The sequence below is a fragment of the Terrapene carolina genome, unplaced genomic scaffold, assembly GCF_002925995.2.
Source record: "Terrapene carolina triunguis isolate 2854851 unplaced genomic scaffold, T_m_triunguis-2.0 Scaffold66, whole genome shotgun sequence".
NCBI lineage: Eukaryota > Metazoa > Chordata > Testudines > Emydidae > Terrapene > Terrapene triunguis.
Window position 1 is genome coordinate 72679702 of NW_020664417.1, and position 26931 is coordinate 72706632.

At 38.7% G+C, this 26931-nt stretch overlaps 1 protein-coding gene across 1 annotated transcript in view; it reads right to left on the bottom strand.

Moving 5' to 3' along the window:
- Positions 1 to 26931, bottom strand: part of SLIT2 (slit guidance ligand 2) — a 407535-nt gene that overhangs the window by 121151 nt on the left and 259453 nt on the right. The window contains exons 6-9 of the mRNA XM_026648011.1: positions 22901 to 22972; positions 18273 to 18344; positions 14031 to 14194; positions 11400 to 11538 (exon numbers count right to left, since the gene is read on the bottom strand). Of these exons, the coding sequence (XP_026503796.1) occupies positions 11400 to 11538; positions 14031 to 14194; positions 18273 to 18344; positions 22901 to 22972 (447 nt within the window). The remainder of the gene's footprint in view (positions 1 to 11399; positions 11539 to 14030; positions 14195 to 18272; positions 18345 to 22900; positions 22973 to 26931) is intronic.

Below are 26931 nucleotides of genomic sequence, written 5' to 3' on the forward strand. Positions count from 1 at the left end.
CTAAAGAAATGAATTTAATTAAATAACTTTATAAAATCTTATGATAAAGAAAAAATAATCTAATTTTTACAGCATAACATGGCAATTTTATAACCCACAGATATTATCTTCACAGTTATTCATAAACATAAATAAAGAAAAATTAAAATCTGAACAGTTCAGTCCCCACAGAAACACAATGAGAAGAAACAGAGTTCCCAAAAGCTTAGGTTTAGGTCACCTAAGTCTCAGTCTCAAGTCTTTGATCGCCAAATCTAAACAGTCTACTGAGTCTAAAACAGCATCTTCCCTCCACTTGCTTGTAGGCAGGGGCTGCTCCAGGCACCAGCACAGCAAGCGCGTGCCTGGAGCGGCAAGCTGCGGGGGGCGGCCTGCCGGTCGCCGTGAGGGCGGCAGCCAGGTGGCTTTCGGCGCCATGCCCGTGGGAGGTTAGCCGGTCCCACGGATTTGGCGGCAATTCGGCAGCGGGTGCGCCGAAGGCGTGGGACCGGCGGACCTCCCGCAGACATGCTGCCAAATCTGCATGACCAGCGGACCGCCCGGAGGCGCACTGCCGAAAGCCGCCTGACTGCCGTGCTTGGGGCGGCAAAAAACATAGAGCCGCCCCTGCTTGTAGGAATCTTCAATTGGAATCCATGAAGAGTCTTCCTCTGCTGAAATCACTACTAGCCAGTCAGCTAACTGATTAACCAACCACTCAGTTAAGTGTATCGATTCAAAGAAAACCCTGCTGCAAAATGCTTCACAATTAGGACAATAGCCTGCTTTCTGCTTCTGGACTCAGCTTCTCCAAACTCACACAGGACACATGGCCTTTTGCAAAGCAGTTGCCCTGACTGCTTGCCCTCATAGAGTCTGACCCCAGCAACAGGGAACCTATTGGAGCAGACCCAAAACTACCACACCCAATTCCAGAAGCTTCTGGATATGGAGTGCTTAATCTGCCTAGCAACAATGACCCAGACACAACTCACTCCTACTCCCCCAATGGGTCTCTTAAAGAGATATCTCCCTATTAGGCACATGGGTCACACAACCTACAGTGGACATGGAGACCAACTGATCATTGTTCTCCTTATAACAGCCCTTAACATATATGAAGACTGTTATTCAGTGTGTTCCCACCCCTTCCCCTTGACTTCTTTTCTCAAGATGAAACATGTCCAGGTTTTTTGGCCTTTTCTAAAAGGTCAGGCTTTCTAAACCTTTTATCATTTTTGACAGGTTTCAGAGTAGCAGCCGTGTTAGTCTGTATCCACAAAAAGAACAGGAGTACTTGTGGCACCTTAGAGACTAACAAATTTATTTGAGCATAAGACCTAAGTTAATTGTATCTAATTTGCATATTAATTCAAGTTCAGCAGTCTCTCTTTGGAGTCTGTTTTTGAAGTTTTTTTGTTGCAAAATTGCCACCTTCAAGTCTGTCACTGTGTGGTTAGAGAGGTTGAAGTGTTCTCCCACTGGTTTTTGAATGTTATGATTCCTGATGTCAGATTTGTGTCCATTTATTCTTTTGCTTAGAGACTGTCCGGTTTGGCCAATATATATGGCAGAGGGGCATTGCTGGCACTTGATGGCATATATCACGTTGGTAGATGTGCAGGTGAACGAGCCCCTGATGGCGTGGCTGATGTGGTTTGGTCCTATGATGGTGTCACTTGAATAGATATGTGGACAGAGTTGGCATCGGGCTTTGTTACAAGGATAGGTTCCTGGGTTAGTGTTTATGTTGTATGGTGTGCGATTGCTGGTGAGTATTTGCTTCAGTTTGGGGGACTGTCTGTAGGAGAGGACTGGTCTGTCTCCCAAGATCTGTGAGAGTGAGGGATCATCTTTCAGGATAGGTTGTAGATCTTTGATGATGCGCTGGAGAGGTTTTAGTTGGGGGCTGAAGGTGACAGCTAGTGGCGTTTTGTTATTTTCTTTGTTGGGCCTGTCCTGTAGTAGGTGACTTCTGGGTACTCTTCTGGCTCTGTCAATCTGTTTTTTCACTTCAGCAAGTGGGCACTGTAGTTTTAAGAATGCTTGATAGAGATCTTGTAGGTGTTTGTCTCTGTCTGAGGGATTGGAGCAAATGCGGTTGTATCTTAGAGCTTGGCTGTAGACAATGGATCATGTAGAACTTGAATTAATATGCAAATTAGATACTATTAACTTAGGTCTAAACAGAGACTGGGAATGGTTGGGTCATTACACTAATTGAATCTATTTCCCCATGTTAAGTATCCTCACACCTTCTATGGGCCATCTCGATTATCACTTCAAAGGTTTTTTTTCTCCTGCTGATGATAGCTCATCTCAATTGATTGGCCTCTTACAGTTGGTATGGCTACTTCCACCTTTTCATGTTCTCTGTATGTATAAATATTTTCTTTCTGTGTGTTCCATTCTATGCATCTGAAGAAGTGGGCTGTAGCCCACGAAAGCTTATGCTCAAATAAATTTGTTAGTCTCTAAGGTGCCACAAGTACTCCCGTTCTTTTATCATTTTTGTTGCTTTCCTCTGAACTCTCTATTTGCCATATCTTTCCTAAAGTGTGGTGCCCAGAATTGGACACAGTATTCCAGCTGAGGCCTCAACAGTGCTCCTATGTCTTCCATATGACACTCCTGTTAATACACCCCAGAATGATATTGGCCTCTTTTGCAACTGCATCACATTGTTGACTCATGTTCTATTTGTTATCCACTATAACCCACAGGTCCTTTTCAACAGTACTACCACCTTTTGTATCCCCCATTTTGTAGCTGTGCATTTGATTTTTCCTTCCTAAGTGTGGTACTTCGCACTTGTCTTTACTTAATTTCATGTTGTTTTCAGACCAATTCTCCAATTTGTCAAGGTCATTTTCAATTCTAATCCTATCTTACAAAGTGCTTGCAACCCCTCCCTGCTTGGTGTCATCCACAAATTTTATAAACATACTTTCTACGTGGGTAACACCATTTCTGATCCTGCTTGATATTCCCCTACTTATACAGATGTAAGCAAGCACCTTGTGTAGCACACGGTGAATGACAGATTCATGGAAGAAGAATAGAAGTGCCATCAAAGAGAGGATGAGATAGAAGAATATGAGACTAGGAATAAAGACAGTAGACTGGGAATACTTCGGGAAGAGAAGTAGGAAGGTATAAAAATACGGGAACTGACAAATGAAACATCAGAAAGTTAGCATGTGACAGCTAAACAAATATGATGTTTTTGGCACTCACTCTGAAAAAGATGCCCTACCCCAGAATGAGCAAACTTTATTTTGAAGACCACAGTATTCAAGAATTCAGTGATTTTTCATTACACAGAAGAATGAAGTTGGACTCCTGAAATTTCCTCACTACATATATTATGTACTTTGGGATTTTCCCTGCCTTTTCAACAGCAACTGCTAACAACAATAAAAATACTGCTTTTGACCCCATCCTTCCAACCAAAGGTGGGGGGAAAGCAATTAATTCCCATCTTTGATTGCTTAAATGCTTCTTTACACTTGGCTATGTTTATCACAGCAGGTCATCTTATCAGTCTAAAGTATAACAAAATCCATTCTACTGCAGACTTCTTTATTTTCTCTTCCATTCATACCGCTATGCTGAGGAAAGGGATTTTAGGAAGAGTTATCTGATTATGAGTATCAACTAGTTCAAACAAAATAAGAGCCAGACTTTTCATAAATCAGCCCATACCATAAACAGCTTCCTGGCCTATTACTTTGAACATCCCATTACTTACTTTTGAAGATCCAGTGATTAGTAGGTCTAATAGCCTCACTGCTGGATTTTCTAGGAATTCCCTATTTTGTCATGTGCCAGAGTGTATCACACACCAAGAAACCCCAAATCACTTCTAGAGGGCATTCTAAGGCTTCCAGTGTGGAATATGAGCTCTGAAATGCAACTAAAGGGAGGAAGATCCAGATTACTGGAAAATGTAAATGTGGAAATGGATGCTTGTGAAGAGACTTATTGGATATGATAACCTTTGAAAGGGATTCACTCTTTAAAAATGATTATTAAATGGGCTTTTTGAGCATTATGAATGATCCCTAAGCTGGGAAAGGAAGGGAAGAAGTTGGCAAATGAAACAGCCCTTATAGCTGATAGAGTTCAATAGAGAGAACCTTCGCAGAAAAAAAAAAATCCCAGTAAGTTTTGTGGAGACTGAAAGAGCTGTGAATTCAAATAAATTTAAACTGTGTTAAATCAAACTGTTTAGGGTAAGTGACTTTCTTAAATTAATGAGTGAAGGGTTAAGTGATGAAAGAAACTAACAGGAGCACCATATCTATGAATATTTTGCATGTTGTTTATTGTAAACATGCTTTCTCTGGTAATTTATGTGAATGCAGAAGTTCAGGAATAAGCTTAGGGGAGAGTATTCAGAGGAATGGTTTTGTATAGAGTAGATTATTTTGTTATTTAAAATGACCATTTTCAGAGCATAACTAAAATCACATTAAGTGAAATGGACCTGAAAAGAAAAGCTTAAGAACTTACCACACTATATAATATTCTAGTGGTTAAAGTTTATTTGGATATGAAGAGGAATGATGTTACTGATACAGACAGAGAAATAAATTAAATAAATATATATACAGACATAATAAAAATTAGGAATTAGATTACTGGGGCATTAAATACTTAATGTTGGCCTGTGCTCTATGATGCCAGAAAGGGACCAAAGATTTATAGTCAGATTCATCTGCCATTTTCACCCAAAAGTATTAGGGCTATCTGGAAAGCAACAGTGCAGCAACCCCAGAGTCATTTGGTACATAATACATAGCCCTACCCCTGATTTAGGATGACATAAATTTGCTGGGTGCAGAACACTGACCTTTGTAACAATTCCTATGTCACACAAAAAGGTACAGCCAAGGTCACTGAGACTAAAGTACATCCATTGGTTTACTTATTTGTGCTTTTTAGCACAGTATTTAAATAACAGATTAATTTAGCATGCCCTTGGAAATAAATATAAAAGTGTCAGTGTGGAATTTACAAGGTAATATGTTAAAACTATGTCATGTGATTATATAAAACGAGGTAGATACAAACATAATAAAATAACAACAACAACAATAATACCTAGCTCTTATATAGTGCTTTTCATCAGTAGATCTCCAAATACTTTAAAAAAGGTCAATATCACTATCCCCATTTTGCAGATGAGGAAATTGAGGTTTAGAGAGGAAAAGGGACTTGCCAAAACAGCAGGCCAGTTGCAGAGCTGGGGATAGAATACAGCTCTGCTGGGTCCCAACCCAGTGCCTTATCCACTAGGCAACACTGCCTCCCATGTATATTATGTATAAGAAAAATTAAATCTTTAGTGTTATTAAATCTCAGTTTATAATTTAAATCAAAAACATCAGGGATGCTCTTATTCGAATAATTTCTTTAAAGCTACTTATCTTTATGCTATTTGACAAATTTCATCCAGACCTAGAATTTCAGGTGTTTACTTAAATTGTTCACTGCATCTATACTCTATGAATGTTAAATAATAAATAAAATAATGTCAGTGATATTAATGCAGGCCACCAAACTGGGTGTGGAGATTACACTAAATACACAAATGTCATATGATTTCTTCACAAACAAGCCTTCCCAACACCCAGGACTATTGTATCCTGACTTTCTATCTATCTATGCTGCCAAATGTGCCCTGATAAACATGGACTTACTGGCCTACAAACTCCCTCAGTTCAAAAAAGTGTGTAAGGAGGATATTGGTTGAAACAATAATTAAAAAGAGAATTATAAAAACACCTAGAGGAACATGATGAAATACAGACAAAAACAACAGCAAAGCTTCTGTGAAAGTAAATAATCTAATCTAATGGATTTCTTTGAGTGAGACAACAAAATAATGGTGAAGAGAGACCATTTGCTGTAATTTACTTGCATTTTCCAAAAGCCCAGGTCCCTTACAAGAGCCTTACAAGCCTCTTATAACTAAGCAGTCATTGGGCAAAGAGTAAAGTCATGGCATGGATCTGAAACTGGGTAAGAAAATATAGGAATAAAGGCAGGGGTGAAAGTAATATTAAATTCTTACCGGTATGGGGGCCGGCTCTGGCCCCCGGAAGGGCCAGGGCCTTGGGCGGAAGGAGTGGGGCCTCAGGAGGAAGGGGAGGAGCTGGGGGTCAGCCTCCCACAGCCAGCCCATCCATGCTGCCTGGCCCCCACTGCCTGGGGCTCTGGCAGCGATTTAAAAAGGTCCGGGGCTCCGGCCACTGCTGTGGTAGCGGCAGCCATGAGCCCCGGGCCCTTTAAAATCGCTGGCCCCGGGGCAGCTGCCCCTTTTGCCCCCCCGTTGGTGGCCTAGGGGGGAGGGAGGCAAAAGGGGCAGCGACATTAAAGCGCTGCCACGGCAGCTCTTTAACATGGGCTGTGTATGGGCCGGTACCGTACCGGCACACTTTCACCCCTGAATAAAGGATCGCTTTTCATTGTGGGAAAAGGTTAACACTGGGATATTACAAGACTACGTACTAGAATCATGGTTAAATATATTATCAATTATATATATATATATATATATATATATATATACACACACACACACACACACACCAAAAAACTGTGTGTTGGGTCCACAGGTTAGCTGGGGGCGTGGGGTAGGAATGGAGCCCAGCCCAGGTCTCTCTCTTCCCCCTCCTGCCCTGTGTTGCCCCCAGAATGGAGGATGGGCCGGGCTGCTGGGCGCACAAGCTAGATCTGGGGGACTTATGGGTAGAACCAGCCCCCTTCTCTTCCCCCTCCCTCCTCCCTGAGAGTTGGGGGAACTCCTGCCAGATTTGGTGCTTGCAGTGGGTGGATGAATAGGATTATGAGGACATGTGCTGGGGAGGTGTGTAGTAATGGTAAGATCACCATGCCGACTCCTCCCCTTCCCAGATGCTCCAGCAGTTCCTAGGCATTCCCGGTGCAGTGCCTGGGAATCTCTTTATAATGTTCATGTTCAATTATTATTTTGGCACACTGCCACAATTTTCCTGTGGAACACAAGTGAAAGAAAGTAAAAGGTGATTTTTTTAATAATTTAGAATTTAGTTAAACCAAACTGGATAAAGAAATGACACTTCTCTAGCCTGCAGGCCTACTCCCTGATGAATCTCAAGGTCCTACTACAAATAATAGAGGCGTTAGATCTTTAAAATAGGCAGCAAGAATCGTTAATACGTTCCATGATAAGGCAACCAAAATACAGGGGTAACAAACATAATGATCTAGAAAAGGATGAATAAGGGCAAAATGTAGAGATAACAAAAAATTTTACGTTAAAATTAGACAAGACCAGAAAAAAGACTGTAAGAATCCTGAGAGGGAAATAACAAAGCTAGGTGAATAGGTAGCACAATGGCTATTAAATTCAATGCTTACAAATGCAAGGTAATACATATTTGGATGGAACAATATAATGTACTCGTATGCAATTAATTTAGAACCCAGAACTGTAACAACTAAGGAAAAAGACCTAGGCATCCTTGTGGACAATTCAGTGAAAATTTCTACTAAATGTGCAATGGTGCTCACAGAACCAAATGAAGTATTAAGATGTATAAGGAAAATGATCGAAAACTATAATCCCATTATATAAATTGATGGCTCACTATCATCTGGGAAACAGCACTCCGTTTCAGTCAGTCCATCTCAAACAAGATATAGCAGAAATGGAGGGAGTTCAGAGATTAGTGATGCAAATGACTAAGGCTTAGAAAGACTCCCACATCAGGAGAGACTGAAAAGAATTTGAATGTTCAGTTTACAGAAGAGCAGAATAAGAGATGTACAATAGCAATAAACAAAATGATAAACGCTAAAGTAAATTGTGAATTCCTATCTATCTTCTCACACAATACAAGAACAAGCAAATAATTAATTAAATTTAAAAAGGAACATATTTAAAACTGGAACCAGTTGGAGCCCAAGCCTCCCTTCTGTCCACACACAAATCAGTCTAACTCAGGTCAGCAAGCACTCAGAACCCTGCTAGAGGAGGGTTGGTCAGAGCCCAAATCCCACTGTGACTTGGGTCCAAGCCCTGCCATTTTGCAGTGTGGACGAAGGTTAAGCCTCAGACCTGAGTCAGAAGGGTTGCGTAGTGCAGTGTGGACATGTTAGCATGGCTGTGAGACTCTGGTCCAGGAACTGTAAACCCAGGTTTACAATGCAGTGTGTATGTTTAAGCACGGGTTTGGAAACTCCAAGTCCACAAGCTCGGGTCCACTGAGCTTCGTATGCAGTGTAGACATGCCCACAGAAATCTGAACATATCTCACTTAAACTATGGCAATCTCTTCCTGTCTGACCTCCACTCTCTAACCTCTTCCCTTCTTCAATCTATACAAAACAAGGCAGTAAAGATCCTATTCTTGTCATGTCACTAGGACTATGTCCTCACGAAGTCCTCCACTGTGCACTCTGGTTCTTCCATTGAGTTAATTCTTTACTTACAGAGCCCTTTGCATCTCCTCCTCCAGTTACTTCTGTGCCCCTATATCATCTTGTTCCCCCAACTGCACTCCTCTCACTTTGCTACCCCCTTTGTTGTCATGTTTTCTGTGGTGCTGCCTTCTGCAGTTGGAGTCCTTTCCCAAATACTGGGTGCTAAGTGTGCTCTATCTCCACTTCAAAAACACTTCTCAAAATCCTGATTCTTAGCGTAACATTCAACCACTAACCAAAGCACCTTTCTCATGACATTAAACTGATGTATTTCTATTCTAGTTAAAACAGCTCAAACTTCTGCTTTAAAATGTTTTATGTGTTCTTGTATTGCATTTGAACAGATCCAAGATTATGCACACCCTGAGGTAGGAATGCTGTTATTTCTTCAACTGCCTGTACTGCGCCATTATGCAGCTACTATGCTTTTAAAACCAGCAGCAACATGGTAGCTATATGATATATACTTACATATATAATATAGACTAGAGCAAATTCTTCCTTTAATCACACCTTTGAAAACCTACTGAAGATAATGAGTTTTCATGGGTATAAATGTAGGCTGTCCAGAGATGACGTTCAAAATGGAAAATGTTGACAGTGGGATCCAATACCCAGTGCTATTAGAAGAGTGACATTGCTCATAGAATCACAGAACTGGAAAGGACCTCGAGAGGTCATTTAGTCCAGTCCCCGGCACTCATGGCAGGACTAAGTATTATCTAGACCATCCCTGACAGGTGTTTGTCTAACCTACTCTTAAAAATCTCCAATGATGGAGATCCCACAACCTCCCTAGGCAATTTATTCCAGTGCTTAACTACTCTGACAGTTAGGAAGTTTTTCCTAATGTCCAACCTAAACGGCCCTTGCTGCAATTTAAGCCCATTGCTTCTTGTCCTATCCTCAAAAGGTTAAGAAAAACAATTTTTCTTCCTCCTCCATGTAACAACACTTTACGTACTTGAAAACTGTTATGTCCCCTCTGTCTTCTCTTTTCCAGACTAAACAAACCTAATTTTTTCAATCTTCCCTCATAAGTCATGTTTTCTAGACCTTTAATCATTTTTGTTGCTCTTCTCTGGACTCTCTCCAATTTCTCCACATCCTTCCTGAAATGTGGTGCCCAGAACTGGACACAATACTCCAGTTGAGGCCTAATCAGCACAGAGTAGAGCGGAAGAATTACTTCTCGGGTCTTGCTTACAACACTCCTGCTCATACATCCCAGAATGATGTTCACTTTTTTTGCAACAGCGTTATACTGTTGACTCATATTTATCTTGTGGTCCACTATGACCCCCAGATCCCTTTCCGCAGTACTCCTGCCTAGGCAGTCATTTCCCATTTTGTATGTGTGCAACTGATTGTTCCCTCCTGTGAGGTCCTACTCAACCCCACAATACAATGATTTTTCTAGAAACTAAATATTTCTGTATAAATAATTTTTAATATACTGAAAAATATTTTTCTTGTATGGAGTGTTGCAAATTCAGTTACTTTTACTGCAGTGGCACTGCATGTTAGATAAAGGTCAATGTAAATTGCCTCAATAGTTTCTGCTCCACCTATCTGCTTTAAACACTTTATTAAAAGTTATTTTTTACTCAGACCATAGTTAAGCAAATCTGTGGGTGTCCTGTTTCTGAGAGTGTTCACAACTATTTTTATTTGTGAACACCCCAGAAAATTTGAAGATGGTTCCTTTATCTTGTATATCTTTCAACTTCTCATTTTAATACTTCTGAAAGAAAATAACTTGTATTATTAACAAGCATATGTTTATAATAATTCATATTCTTTTCATATGAGTTTTCCTCTTTTTATAAAAAAAAGATACTAACCTGTTCAGTAACTGCTGTTCTTCAAGATGTGTTGCACATCTCCATTCCACTTATACTGATGGCCACGCACTGAGCACACAGATACCAAGAGTGGAATGCACATGTGCACATGCACATGAACTTGAAGGAGAATTAAAAAATAATATTCCTTCTACTGATATGTGTGGAAAACATCAGAAGTACATTCTTCTATGCAGTGTAGAATACATTTTAAAATCTCACTTCCTATACAGGGTCTTACAGGAAAAGTACTGCACCAGAAGAGTAACCCTCTGCAGTGGCTTTTCTATTTTAAATCACAGAGTCTAGTGGCTCTGTTTTAGTTATTGGATAACCTGTTGTTAGTTTTTGGCAAAAACAACTGACTTGCCAGTAGAGCAATACAACAAAACTATTTTAGGTCACTTGGCTCTGTGTCAGCCAACTGAATTAAGTTTTGTAATTTATACAGCATGTATATTCATACAAACCAAATGCTGATATTAAAAGTAGTTGTATATTCCAAAAATACTCATTTTTTATAACATATGAAAAGATAAGCCACCTTAACAGTACATATTATCTACTCCTCCCCCACAGACACATCTTTTATCGCTTCTACAACTACAACACAGATCACATTCCTCAACCTTAAATCTGCCCTCTAAATTCGCCCTTTTGAGGATACTCCTTTACCAGCTATTTACTCCCAGCACAACTAGTTGTGGATATTTGGTGTAGTGATTTATTGCACTGGGAATAGGTGGTTTGTTAAAAGGGATGACTGAAGGAAGGCACCCAAGGGGGCAAAGGTAAGGTTGTGGTTTGTTGTCTGTGTTGAAAGGCTACTTAGGTGTAGAAATAACATCATTTATGCCCCATTTTAAGACCATTCTGTTTGCAATCTTAAAAACAGTTCTGTGACTAGTGTCCCTATAATGAACCTATAACTGAAAATACAAGACTATAACAAATGGTTTCCTACACACCAAATATTTTTATTTCTGGTATATTCCAAAACACTCTTCCTATACAGCATATTACTTACCAGAGCAAATAAATATAAGTAGATAGAGGGAACACTACATTTCTACAAGTTAATGGCAAAAAAGCAAGATAACCTACATTTCAGTAATAGTTTCTGGAAGATTGGTTGGGATCTCAGTAAGGCCTTTCCCACGACAGTCAACAATGTTGTTACTACAGGTACATGCAGTAGGACAATGCAAGACGCTGCAGGAGGGAGCCATAAAAGACTGATGACCTGGAACAGAAAACAAATTGCTTCTTCTAAAACTGCAGAATAGTCAAACAGAAGAAGTCTAGATCATTCCAACAGTGAACAATCCTATTTCTCCCTTCCCTACAAAATAACACACAGAGCTCTTAGAATAAACATGGCTACAAAATCAGTTACTTTGAGTTACATTAATTAATCTGAATAACACCTGCACATTAATTAGATTAACTGAATAATACCTGCATGTTGAACTAACTTGAAGAGCATGGAAGAGAAAATTCAGATTTACAGCTTTAACTCTTGCTTTCATAATTTCTTAGCTTGGTTAACATTCATATGTTCCAAAAACTGCTTGTTGCGCAAAAATATGTGGGCAAAATGAAATGCACTGAAGACACAGTATCAATCAAGATTTTCAACCATTTTTTTTCTTTTGTGGGTTTAAATATCTCTAAGTATCACTGATCTATTTCTTTTGTTTTTATGATAGTATTAAATAAAAATTGTTAATGGAAATGAATGAACTGTCCCATAAAAACCAAAACACCTCCTGAACAGGTAAATTCTATTGCATAACTACTTATTTAAAAATTACCTTTCAATGTGTATATTATATACCTGATGCAGACTCTTTTTTCTCCTGTGACTACATACCCAGAATCCAAAAGCATTTCAAGTGAACCCCCTGGCCCAATACAGTTCAGTGGGAGTTTTGCCATTGGCTTCCATGGAATCAAGATTTGACCCTTTGTGTTATTTCAGCCAAAAATGCAAAGATACCCCACAAAATCCTGATCACCCCTCATCTTGACTCATATTGCTGTAATTCATAACTAAATAGTTTCAAAGTTCATTGTGCCCTATGTTATCAAGGTTGGCATTTATATTCACTACATTTAAATGTAATATTCAGAAAGTAGATCATGAAGTATAATTTATACATATTACTGAAAATGCATAAATTGCACGTCCCCCAGTATAGTCAGTAAATTTAATTACTGTAGCTATTTAAATTCAGGAGGGTGAGAAACTGGGGAGGTTTTTGTTGCTTGTTTTGTTTTTGTTTTTGAAAGCTGGAGAAAATTTTGTAACCCACAGAAAATAGTTTGATGGCCCACTTTGGAATCATGACTTTAAGACTAACATGTCCTTCTCAATTCTCTAATGTCATACTTTCACCTAGAAACTTGCTCTACTGGCAGTTAGAAACTAATTGCTCTGCATGTTCAGTATTTCAAACTTTAACAGATCCATTTTGTTAAAATTACACTAACAAAAAAGACTTGCCTTTTGAGCTAGCAGTTTACAATATCTAAATTTCAGCATTATTCTGGAGTTACAAGAGAGCAAACAGGCAACTAAAACTAATAAACCTATGCTACTGTTGTTACACTCCTAATGTAAAAAAATATTCAAATTGATGTTATTGAATAAAAATAAATTGATCCAGGGCTAAGACATGTATATCAAGGTGCAAAGTTATAAATCCCCCAAAATAGGGATTTACAATGGGAATGTTCAGAGATATTCACTTAAAGACAAATTCTCAGGTGTACGAACAGGATTTCACTGAGATCCCTGCACATGCACCTAAAGGCAGAATTTGTGGAGCAAGGAGGCATTATACTCAAGTTAGGAATGCACTCATTAAGCCTTAGTCCTACAAGATTTATATGGATGGATCCTGGTGCTTGTGTGGTGCTCTGTCGACATCAACGGGGCTCTGCTGGACACAAAGGTCTGCCTGCACGGTAAAACTCGCAGATCAGGGTTTAAATACAGCAGATACAGTTGCACATATGCTATTGTTCTTAAGAATTTGGGGAACCAGAAACATTAACCCAAGTTTACAGATATTTTTCAATCCAAGTCTAAAACTATTAAAAAAAGAAACATGAACTTGCCTTCTTCCTCATCTATGAATAAAGGGGAAAAAATGAATAAAGAAAAAGTGGTTAGTACTGAACTGTTAGTCATTTCATTATTTCACTTCAGAAAACAACCAGAGTTGCTAAAGCATACAAATGGTATTCCAAAAGGGGTTCTTTGGGGAGTGGGGAGTTTATGAAAACGGTTGAAAATACTGAAGTAGGGAACAAAGAGCCTGTAAATTAAAAAGAACAGAGAGTCATTCCATATAGAAAGCTTCCTGACTGTCTCAAAATGTACATTGAGATTTCATTTTCATAGTCACCCATCTCCAAATATTTGTTTTTAGAAAGGTACGTATATAGTGTTGCTATGTATTTTATGTGTGTGTGTGTGTGTGTGTGTGTGTGTGTATATATTTATCATTTGATATATATATATGAATCATTTACATAAAGTACATAGGAACACAATTACCCACATTAGAGCCATGTATATCTCCAAAATAACTGAACAGGTTTTCAAACAACATTTTTAGACTCTGTAGAGCTAGAAACAGCGTACAGTGCATATCATTACAATCTCTGTTAAACTGGTGTTAAACATGCATTAAATCAGAGCTCTGTTGCAGAATTTGTTTCCCTTACCACTGCAGACAAATTCTCGTTTTTGAACCTCTGCTACATTGTGTCCCCTCAGGTGGGATGGGCCCATACACTGTGTGTACAGGCCAACTCGGGGTCGCTGCCGCAGCCAATCAGATAGCCAAGCCAGGTGGCAATCACAGTAGAGATTATTCGAGTGAAGTCGACTGAATGAGAGGAAACAAGTCAATATGTTTAAATTAGCAAAAAACCTGAGTGACAGAGTTTTACAGATCGGGAAGATTTACTAATAAGAAGTCCTTAATGAGGAATCGATCTTTTAAATTTTTCATTTGAAGCTGGAGAGTCATGTAGCTTTATTTATTAACATTTAAGTAGCAAAAAGCCTTTTTAGGTTGGTCTAATTAGTTTAATAAGAAACTAGGTTTGCTATCACAAAATTGAGTATCTACAGTTTCTTCCCTCTCTCCTAAAAGAGAAAAGCAAATACACCAGAGTTTGAAAACAGCTCTTGAATTCTTTAGCTTAGCTCTGTACAAAAGGCCAATAAATCAAAAAAGTCTAAAGTAGACTGGTTTATCACAGTAATATACTGACAACAAAAAAAGCTAATAAAAGATTTGGCTTCCAATTAGAGATATCAGTAAGTCTGGCTGTTATTAGTCTCTATAGAAACTACTTGCAAAATCCTTTTAGCAGGTCATATTCATTTTGCTGCTGAACAAGACAGAATAATAATGCAATATAAAACACCTTCTTTCACATCCCTTCCTGATTTTCTCTCCTTTTGTTTAATCACAGAAAAGGGGATTAGCTGCTTTTGGCTCCTAGGGACTCATATTCAAAGCAATGCCTGAAATTAAAAGACCAAATGGCAGTGAGTGAAGGAATTAAGTAAGTTGCCTCTCTGTTGGCAGAGACCTACACAAGATCATGGCTCCTTGCCAAGTGCCAAAAAGCACTTTGCCATTGATAAAATATCAGACAAATGTATTCACTAAATTAGGTAAATTACTTCAGCCTGGGTTTTTTGTTTTTTCAAACTAAAGAAAAGGACTTTCAAAGCTATAAATCAAAACTTTACTCCCAGAATCATCCATAACAGAGTAATATCATTTTAGTCCTTTTTAGCTAATGTGCTCAATTCTAAGCAAATAATTGTAATGGATATTAAAAAAAACAGAACTCAGCTGAGAAAGCTAATTAACCCACTAAAAACCCATTTAAGTAACATCAAGGCTGTGGAAACAACCAACAAAAGCAAGATGATTTAATTGATTCTTATTTCCATTCACAGAGGACTAAAAATTAAAGTTAAAATTGATGTATTTTCCTTAACTATTTTTATGATGTGTGGGTATTGTAGCAGAGAGATACAGCATACAATATGATGCATACCATACATGGCCAGCACTGGGTAAGGACATAGTGTCTGATTCTGCACTTGCTTACATCAGTTCAAAGCCAACAGTAACTCCATTGAAGGCAATGCAGTTACACGTGTAATATCAGTGTAAGTGGGATTAGAGTGACAAATCTCTCTTTTGAATTGTCCTCTGGCTATTTATTGTTACAGCTAAATGTCACAGTGATGATGGAGGGCATTCTGTGTTGACTTTCTTTTGTTTATATAATAAATTTTAAGCTGAACAACCATCCCACAAAAATCTTTATGCAAGACTAAAATCACTCTTATAGCCTATTGCCTAAATGCCACTTGTACTGTTGAAATAAAGTTTAAGTAAATATATATAGTGAGGTATAGACACTTATGCCTTCAGGTGCATATAGGGTTGCCAACTTTCTAATCGCACAAAACCGAACACCCCTGCCCTGCCCCTTCCCTGAGGCTCCACCCCTTCTCCGAGTCCCTGCTCCCACTCACTCTATCCCCCTGCCCCCTGTCGCTTGCTCTCCCCCACCCTCATTCACTTTCACTGGGTTGGGAGGGGCTTGGTGTGCAGGAGGGGGTGAGGGCTCTGGCTGGGGGTGTGGGCTGGGCAAGGGGTTGGGGTTTGTGGGGGCGAGGGCTCTGGCTGGGGATGCAGGCTCTAGGATGGGGCTGGGGATTAGGGGTGCAGGAAGGGGCTCCAGACTGCGGCCGAGAGGTTCGGAGTGAGGGAACGTGCTCAGGGCTGGGACAGGGGGTTGGAGTGCAGGAGGGGATGCGGGCTCCAGGGTGGGACCAGGGATGAGTGGTTTGGGGTGTAGGAGGGGGCTCAAGGCTGGGGCAGGGGGCTGGGGTGCAGAGTGTGGGCTCCAGGAGGGAGTTTGGGTGCGGGAGAGAGCTCAGTTCTGAGACAGGAGGTTGGGGTGTGGGAAGGGGCTCCAGCTGGAGGTGTGGGCTCTGGGGTGAGGCCAGGGACGAGGGGTTTGGGGTGAAGGAGAGGGCTCAGGGCTGGGGCAGGGGTTTGGGGTGCAGACTCGGAGGGAGTTAAGAGTACGGGAAGGGGATCCAACCTGGGGCAGAGGGTTGGGGTGCGGGAGGGAGGGAGTTCAGCTGCTTACCTCAGGCGGCTCCCAGTCAGCAACGCAGCGGGGCTAAAGCCGGCTCCATGCCTGCCCTAGCTCTGCGTGGCTCCCGGAAGCGGCCAGCATGTCCTGCTCCTCCTAGGCGGATGGGCCAGGCCACTCTGCATGCTGTCCGCGCCCAAAGGCGCCGCCACCACAGCGCCCATTGGCTGTAGTTCCTGACCAATAAAAGCTGCGGAGCCAGCACTGTGGGGGGACAGGGGACAGGGACAGCACATGGAGCTTCCCTGATTGCCCCTTCACCTAGGGGCTGCAGGAACATGCTGGCCACTTCTGGGAACTGCGTGGAGCCAGGGCAGGCAGGGAGCCTGCCTTAGCCCTGCTGCGCTGCCGACTGGGAACCGCCTGAGGTAAGCGCCTGCACTCTGAACCCGGTCGAAAACCGGATGCCTGGCAACCCTAGGTGCACAGTCAGAATACATTATAAATACAACACTGACCACTGGTAGTCCATGGACTACACAGTTTAAGAACCACTGAACGAACCTAGGACCTGATCTTGAAAAAAATACTTAACTTTACACAGCTGACTATGCCCATTGATTTCACAATACTTGTGTAATCCAAAATGGCCTCCACATAAAAAAAATAAAATAAATCAAAATAAATGAAATCAAGGCCATTTTGGGTTATATAAGTACCATCCATGGGCCTATATTGACCTTTTTTGTTTTCAAGCAAGCATCCCATTTACTTTCAATTTCACCCATTTTTCACTTTAGTGGGAGTTCTGCCTGGATAGGCCCTAAAATATTATATTATTATATGTTAATTATATAATAATTGCATGTTTTAAAAAAAGCCATCCTTAGTTTTTTGCATAAACTTAAAAAAAGGCTAGAACGTGAATGAATAGTTTCTTTGTTTCATTTTAGTAGCCTGAAGCATATGCTTATGTTTCAGTCATAACTGCTAAAAATTGGGGCCTTAATGTAAATGCTGACACAACCTTAATTATAACAGCACTGCCAGTTGATGCTATAATTTTTTGTTACAAAGAATGTTGGAGAGCCAGTTTAGTTTAATTAGGTCTGCTAGCAGTGCAGTCATAAAAGCATAAAGATTTCCCATTTATCACATCTGACAGCCAATCAAAGATTCTTCCTTATTCTTAAATGAAATGTGACCTATTGAATAGCTCAAAGTAAAACACTTTTTTTTCATTCTCAAAAGCACCTATTTTTAGATATAGTTATAATAGGGTGACCAGATGTCCCGATTTTATAGGGACAGTCCCAATTTTTGGTTCGTTTTCTTATATAGGCTCCTATTACCCCACCCCCGTCCCGATCTTTCACATTTGCTGTCTGGTCACCCTAAGTTATAATGTGCAGAGTAGTGTCTACCTTCTTCTCTAGATGGTGAAACTCCTGTATGGTGTGGAGGGCATTGCTGCAATTTGTGGCAGGATAGAGAAATGACCATGGCAGCTGCATTTCTGTGGATCCAGTGGCCCCAATACCCTGCACAACTGATACAAGGGTCTCTAGTTCATGGGTCTCACTTACTTCCCTTGGGTTGGGGGGTTTGTTAATTTTACCTCAAAGATTTCTCTGCAATTGACTCACATAGTGCCCTTATGCTGCTGGAGTGGATCTCAACCTAGAGATCTTTGAGTTGCACTTTTTCCCTTTCTTGCCCCCAAATCCATCTAGATGCCTTTTCAGAACCACTAGCAAAACTTGTGTAGAAATAGTGAAGTGGTGAACACACTAGATTAACAGAACAGCTATTGTCATTGGGACTACTTACAAGGTTCTGAGTTTGGGCATGTGGTTGAAACTTGCCACTGAAAGTCGAGTGATGTTGTTATTGTTGAGAGTGCTGCAAAATACAAAAAGATTCAACTTAGCATGCTGAAGTTATCAGGATTCCAGATATTGTCCAAACATTTCTGAAGAAAATCAGATGGTATTACTTGAGATACAAATTTGCTATGATTTTGGAGAAAATACAGCTAGTGCAGAATGCAGGGACCTGCTTTTTAAAAGCGGGATTTCAGAAAAAGAGCGTTTACACCTGTGCTGTGTGAGCCGCCTTAGCTGCCAATGGATTCCAGATGAAGTGTTGGCATTTGACCTTTATGTCCCAAGTGATTCAAACCCCAGCTACCTGAAAGGCTGTCTCCCTGTCAGTCACTGCAAATGTTGAGATCATCTGAGGTATTAAAGGTGGGAATGCCATCCTAGTATAAAGCAGGGGACAGCTAGTGGCAGGACATTCTCAGAGAGGGATCCCTGGTTCTGGAATTCACTTCACACTCTGGTTCCTCAGGGCCCAGATTTGATCATTTTGAAGACATGCTGCAAGATCCACTTGGCCCAGGTGGTCCTGGGAAGGATGACACGGAGGCTTACTGACACTATGTGGGAGATGGGGTTGGTAGTTGCCATGGAGAGTTGCAAGATGATTTTAGGTGACTTGTTCTGTATAAGGTACGGACCTCTTGGGAGCCTTAATATTTTACCAGAATAGTTCTATGTACGTTGTGCAATGTGCTTACAACTTGGCACAGGCACAGTGAATACATCTAAGTAAATAAATACTTGGTTAGCAAAGAGTTGTCTTAGCATACATTAATTGCAAAGAGAATGAGTAATAACGTATGAAAACTTTATCAAGTATCTTGCATTTAACTATTATCTTTAGTTTGATATAAAAAGAAGACAAGCTTGACTCTAGAACAAGGAAGAGAGCAATATGATTTAAAGAGTTAATATTCCCCCATATTTTTGTCTTACAACTTGTTTATTTGAAAATGTTATTTTGCGCTTTAGCTAATCAACTCTAATGAATTGAGAATTCCATTGGCTGAATCTTTGTGCTCCTTTTTGAAAAAGCAAGTGTTTCAGTTGTATTTTTTAAAAACATGAAGCATAATTTGCATAATTTGTGCTGGTTTCTCAAGACTTTTGCATTAAAAGTACAAAGTACTTCTGAAACACACAAGGGTAAATTGCCAGCACCATAAACGGAATCAGGTTGAGCACCTCCAATTAGATTTAATGGTAGCTATGTGAGTTAATTTCTGGTGCAATGTGTTGCAAATTTACCTCAGTGTGCTTACTGATTTCTGTTCCTAAATGTTCTCTTCACCCACACACAAGGTAACTCCTCTGTGTGCCCTGAGGGGTACAGAAACCAAAGAGGAGTAAAAAGAACAGGAGTACTTGTGGCACCTTAGAGACTAACAAATTTATTAGAGCATAAGCTTTCGTGGGCTACAGCCCACTTCTTCGGATGCATATGGAATGGAACATATATTGAGGAGATATATATACACACATACAGAGAGCATGAACAGGTGGGAGTTGTCTTACCAACTCTGAGAGGCCAATTAAGTAAGAGAAAAAAAACATTTGAAGTGATAATCAAGATAGCCCAGTACAGACAGTTTGATAAGAGGAGTAGAATCAGGAAGAAAGGAAAAAAAGATGACAAGGACATGTGCCCTACTTGAAAGAAGTGACATTTTGCATAGGGCTAGTGCAAAGGTGAGACTGCCAGAAAAGGGTCTAAAATGGTGATATGATCACTGTCTTTATATGACTCTCTGTCACAATGTCCAAATGAAAAATATACAGTTCCTATGACTCTCCCTGCATGACTTATTAATGGGTGACTTCAAAGGTACACCTTTTTAAAAAAGGAAACGCAAACCAGTGAGGATTTATGTAGTTCTTATACTACTTAAATAGAACAGATTTTATAAACACTTTTAATGATCAATATCGTATTTCTGGTGTTTGGTTATTTAACTAATTCTTTCTTTCTTTGAGTGTTCTTGTATTCCCCTTATGTTGCACCAATTTAATTCTATGGATTTAATTGCTGGAGTACAGCAAAACAGTAGCTAGTAGTAATTTAATGGATTAGACCATAAACAATTCCATCTAATAACCCAAATCTGTGGCTTTCATTAAAGGGACACTGCCAACTTAAAAAAAAATCATGCTTCTATGTGAAATATTTTCACCTACTGTTACACATAACCCCCAAAATTCTGATGGCTGAAAGAGATTAAAGAAAAGATAATGTTTCTATTTTTGGAGTTTGTTTACTTTTTGAACTTAACAGCATTGTGTGAATTGCCAGGATCACCCTGCATAGTCAGTTTCCCCCATTTGCTTCAGTCACACAGCTGCAGCGGAGAGAAAAACATTTTAAAAAATAGGAAATTTGACTGAAAGCCACAGAAATTTTCTTGAGGATTCACTGCCAGTAGTAGTACCTGAAACTACTTTTAACTCTTCTTTTGAATTGTCTAGATTTCATGTTGACTGCATCCCTTTAATTATAATAACCTCTGAACCTCCGCAATGTTACCAAAGTTTCCAATGATGGAAAGTTTTTTTGTTTTTTTTTTGTTCAGAACTGTACAAGACCTGTCACTTCAGCAAAATTTTTAAAACACGATTCAATCAGGGTACAGGACATACTAAAAGCTCTATTATACACTTGTATTTTGATAGAAGATACGCATTCCATGCACAATATTCATACAGACAGAATAAATCCAATCAAAACCAATATATTTAGCTTTGCTAATTATTCAATGTACATTAGGCTATTGACTGACCTGAATATCTTCTTTTTTTTTTACTTTTATTTATTTATTAGACAATATTCCTGCTGTGAAGGTGCAATTTACAGTTCCATTCAACATATTTGTCTCAACCTTGTTTGTAATTTAAGTTCTTCTATAATATTGTTTATCAAATCAAATGGTTTAATTCAAGAGTTTGATTTATTTACATATTTAACTAATAGTAATAACATATGTATATTCAGGCACAAAATACTGCAAGATTACCTGCCTTTGTGGTGCAATACTACTAATTTGTACGGATTTGATTCTGTGCTCATTGAAATCTATGGGAATTTTTACCAGATTTGATCAGTAAAAATAATGGCAGTAAAGCAGCACAAATAATATTTGATTTAATTAAAATACACATTCAAAATTCAATTCTTTTGGACATATATAAAATGCACTGTTAAAGGAGGCTATATATTTAAAATAAGGTAAGATGATAACCGCCCTAACCAACACTGTGAAAATATAAGTTACCCTGTGATACAGGTGAGTTCCTTGGAAAGTGTGGATAAAAATCACACACTTGTATAAATGGTATGCTGACAAACCACCCATTTATATACTTTACAATTCACATATGTTAATATCAAATAAGCAGTGTATTTTAATACATTTTTAAAAAGACAAAGCAACACTTGGGTTATCTGGTTACTTGACTCTAATGACTTAAAACCAAGAAATGTGATTAAAATATTAAAAATTAAAAACAAATAGTCACAGCTATCCACTCATAGTAATCATAGATTAGCTCAATAGCAGCTGAATAACTGCCACCTTTTCCCTAAGTTGCTCACATTTTATCCTTTGGAGTCTAGTCATAAAAAGATAATGTGTGTTCTCAGAAAAGCTTCTTGATTTTACATAATTACTAACAAAAATTAAGTTAAGACTTAAAGCTCTCTCCTCCCACCAATTTAATTTAGCTTTGGGTTTCCAAGTCGTCTGAAACGAGGGTGATTTAAAACGACATCCAGAGAAGCACTATTATTGATAGAGAACAAAGTATCCCGCTTTCTTTAAATGTATAAAAGTAACCAAGGAATGTGACACTTTCAATGACAGAAGAAATATTTAAAGAATGTACCCTGCGCCTCAAATTCTTTGGGAATTAGACTTTTTACTCATCATAGTTACTATTTTCAGGTCAAGGGTCATTGTAGATTTTTTTGTTACCTTTATCTTCATTTGACAGCAATTTCAACATGAGAAAAAAGTAAGCAAGGCAACGTGCAACCCAATCCTTCAATCAATGCCATAAATATGTTGTGTATAAAAAAAATCAGTTGTAAAGCATTTAATAATGGACGGACAGGCTACATATCAGATATCACAGTTCTGTTTACTGAAAAAGTAGCTGGGTGAAAACAGTTAGCATCACAAATGTATTCAAGGTATTTATCATTTTGATATAGATAAACAGGCAGATAGAGGTTATCTACATCAGATTACATAACAAAAGCAATATTAAAGTGTGTGGCACTTCAACAATGAAAAATATTTTACAAAAATAAAGGGTTGCATTAGTACTTTTTTTTTTTCAGGAAGTGTCTCTTTCTTACAATACATGTCATCTGATTATTTTGTGAAATGCTTTTCTGGGTGAGCAAAATAATATGTCTTTATATATATATTTACCATTTTACAACACATCACAATGGATTATTTTAAGACATCTTTTCACTAGACCATTTTGTCACCAGGCTGCAGCTAGCAGATAAGCTTTTACATTAGTACTCCCTAGATACTGAGCTCCCGTTAAAAGTAAGATACAAGCAGTACTTACAGCACTTCCAGGTCGCGTAGAGCCCTAAATGCCCCATCTTCAATACAGCTGATCTGGTTGTAATCCAGTTGCCTGTTAAACAGATTACGAGGGTATAGGTAAAAGAGATGAACGCTGCGTAAGAAAGCCTCCTAAAGGGTCTATGTAGCTAGGCCACAGTAACTGAAACGCTCTCACAAATACACTCATCTGCTTAAGAATGTCACACGCCATTCTGGCCTTGATGCTGCCACTGAAATCTCTTTTTGTTCTGAACTGTCTGCGCAAAACAGCAGCTCTAGGAAAGCTCCAGTAAATAATAACTGCACCTTATATTAAATGCCAAAGAAATGCAATTTCATTACATCAAGAAAAGCTATCCATTAAAAGCTCTCACCGTCATCTCACTGAAACAATTTCATTAAGGTAAAGGACTGTAAATCACTTAATGTCACATGCATCCCCTCAGTGACCTAACAGAATCCATTTATCAGAGAAGACCAGCTGCATGTTAATTTCACTATCCTTGGCAAGAAGGAGCGAGAGAGACCACTTTTAGGGTTTTTTAAAGGCAGTTTCCTTCTAGAATTGTTCTAAATGAAGAAACAACATTGTCCTAGGCATGCACATTTGCTTAGTTACACTCTTTAATTCTGCTCCAAATATATCTAGCATTTGTTCTGCAATAACCTTCCGTGTATGATTTTTGCATAGTTTGTGTTCTTTGTAATTATATGCAGATAGGATGTAATAAAGGAGCCCTTGAATTCTGGAAATAAAACTCAGCAATGCCATCCCATACATTATTAATCTTTAAGTATTAAGTTATGAAAAATTTACAATCATTTCTCTGAAGGATGTTATTCCTTTTTTCAACTCAAAACATTAATACAGTACATACTACATGACTCCTCTAAAAAACGAAAGATACACTTTGCTGAAATTAACAACCACTCAGATACGAAATCCACGTTTCTACGCAGCTGAACAACACTAAGAATATGAGCATAATACAAAGGAACTTTGCCCCTTGTGTTTCTCATTACCTACTACCTATCAGAGCTAATAAGGCTTTTACTAAAGCATTTTCAGAGATTTTTCTGAACCTGTGGTAACCCTTTACTTGGATAAGAAATCATTACATCTTTGTTCATTTTAATATAGCAACTTTTACATTGCCTCTGAAGTTTCATATGTATTTTTTGTTTTAGTTTCTAGTAAACAAAAACACTATACTATTGTAGCTGTACTGGAACAGTGTTTCTGTTTACTAGAAACTAAAACCAAAATATAATTTCCTGAACGCGTTGTTTAATCATTTTGGCACAATATTTGTACTGCAGTGTGTTTTTCTTTAAACCTATGTTCCTAAGACTTCTTTTGATTTTAACTAATTAATTTCATTTAACAATTATGTTAATAGCCCTTTTATTTTAAAGAGGCAAAATATATCTACAGTACTATTGTCTAACCTCTGGAACAATTTATCAAAGCCATTTAAATTAGTACAATGGCATGAAATGTTACCCTTGACACAACACAAGAGAAATTGTTTCCAGACAAATTGGCAAATTCTTTTAATGCCATCAAATTTGCCTAATGCAGTCTGCAGGTTAATCTGTAAAAGGGTGAGCTGTATGTTTGCCCATATCTTATTATCCTTAGCTGTCAATGTATAAATCAGTGCTGACACAGCTTCTTCTAAATCATCCATATTATACACAAAGGGAAAGCTTTAGCAGTAGGGAAAGCACTCTAGCAAATCTTGTTCTACAAGAACTGAAAGGCAGATTGCTTCTACTAAACTGGCAGCAGTTGAGGTGCACCTGAAAACTTTTGGACCTTTTCTTTTAGTGATACATTCACAGCACTGCTATTGTTAAGGGCAAGTTGCCATTTCCAGCCTAAACCATTTTTTCCCATGGGTTTCCAACACAGCTGCTTTTGTTCACATGGGGCTGAAACATGGCATGAAACTAGTCAGATGAAATACATTTTTCTTCACAAGAAATAATGCTTAATTTTAAAAAAACTTATCTAAAAAGTAGTGTTTCCTGTTTCTTTTAGATGATTGGCTATCTGTTGTGACTAAAAGTGGATCAAAAGGTCAGAAACACATTAAGCAGTAAGCATGGAAAACAGCTTTTTAAACCATTAAGTTATTTAGCTTTGAAAAGTGCTATCTAGTTTATCCTATTTGTATTAAGTTGCAGATATCCACCATACATAATCATATAATTCAATGGTTTCACTAATGGTAAATTCTCATAGACAAAACTGTAGAACTTATATAATGTCACTGAGAGTGGATATTGTTACACTGGGACTGGTAGTGTTGAGGAATGATGAAGTTTATGGATAAGGTTGACTTCTGATTCCAGGGTAGTAACCTGGGCCAGAGTTAAGGCTATCTGAAGACCCCTCAGTGTCCACTTTTATACTTCCCAGCTTTATTTGTTTTTAATATGTTAACTTTCTAAAAAGCACTTTTTAAAATCTACAGTGTTGTTGTAAAGCTTCCTACCTCTGTTAAGTATCAGAGGGGTAGCTGTGTTAGTCTGGATCTGTAAAAAGCAACAGAGAGTCCTGTGGCACCTTTAAGACTAACAAATGTATTGGAGCATAAGCTTTCGTGGGTGAATGCCCACTTCGTCGGATGCAACTAACCTCTGTTAAGTTAGTGAAGCATATCTGCAATCTTAACTCGATTTTAAAGTGCTTTGAGAATTTCTTTAGCTCTTTTCAAATGATTACAAATTCCTCCAAAATAGAAGTCTGTATGGAGGCTGCTAGCTGAGTAGGAATGGACTTGCTACCCCACAGACCATACTCATCCTTGCACAGCTTATTCCATCCCACTCAAACTTTCACCCCCCAGGTGGCTCCATTTCCCGTACCCTTGACTAGTGGTTCTCAACCTGTGGCCTGTGGGCTGCTTGCAGCCCAATCAGCAGAGATGCGGCCCATGTGACATCCTCAGGGCCAAACAGGTAGTATTGGATGTGGCCCACAATGGTAAATAGATTGAGAACCCCTGCCCTTGACAGTCACTATTTTTTCCCCCATGTGCCCCTTTTTCTGTCCTTTCCTTATATTATGGCTATTTACATTGGGCAATGTGTTTTTTTGTAAAGTTCACAGGATTCCTAATGTCAGTTCTCATTCTTAAAAACCTTTCAGTTGCTTGGGAGAATTAACTCATTTTTGCATCTATATCTGCAGTGTTACCTGGATACTTCCTGTATTTAATACATAGCATTTTTTAAAATGTTACAGCAATGTTAATTAATTGCAAAGGCAAAGTTGTGAAGTTTTTAAGGGCTATGCAAAATTTATGTAGCTTTATCCTGTAGTCTTATCAATACATCACGTGCAAAACATGCTCTTAATAAAACATTATTAGTTATCATAATCATACACATTGACTGTGGACTTCTATTTCCCCCCACTCCTTTTTACTTTTACATATCTGCTGTATTTAATGGTTAGAGCTAAAAAACAAAAATTAAAAAACCCTCAAAAATCTAATGTTCAATGTCAGAATATCTATGTACATTTAAGAATTGATATCTATCTTCATACAAAAGAAATTTACACCCTATGCCACCAACACAATAGCATACTAAAAGTCCATAGTTCATGGAGGTTGAGATAAATTGACAATTTAAAGTGAAGTTTTCTACTTCTCTCTCCTTCTGTTCCTCAGGGCTTGAAAATATTCTGTTTTGTAATGTAAGAATGGAGACCATGCACCATTAAAGTTGTTCAGTTTGTACTGAAATGAATCCAGGCTTCATTTCTTAATGCACTGCTTAATAAGTCACTGTAAAAAGTCAGAAACTGATGTCCATCTCTTTACCGTGCTTACGTGACAGGAGCAACATTTTTATAAACCTTTGCATTTTCACATTTACTATTCCTTAGATCATTCCTTGGGTGTGTGGAGGGAGGGGGACAATACTTGTCATTGCAGTATTATTTTTGGAAACAGTTACTATTTTCTACTAATTTGTCTGCATTTTGAGATATAATTTAATTATGTTTACTCAATT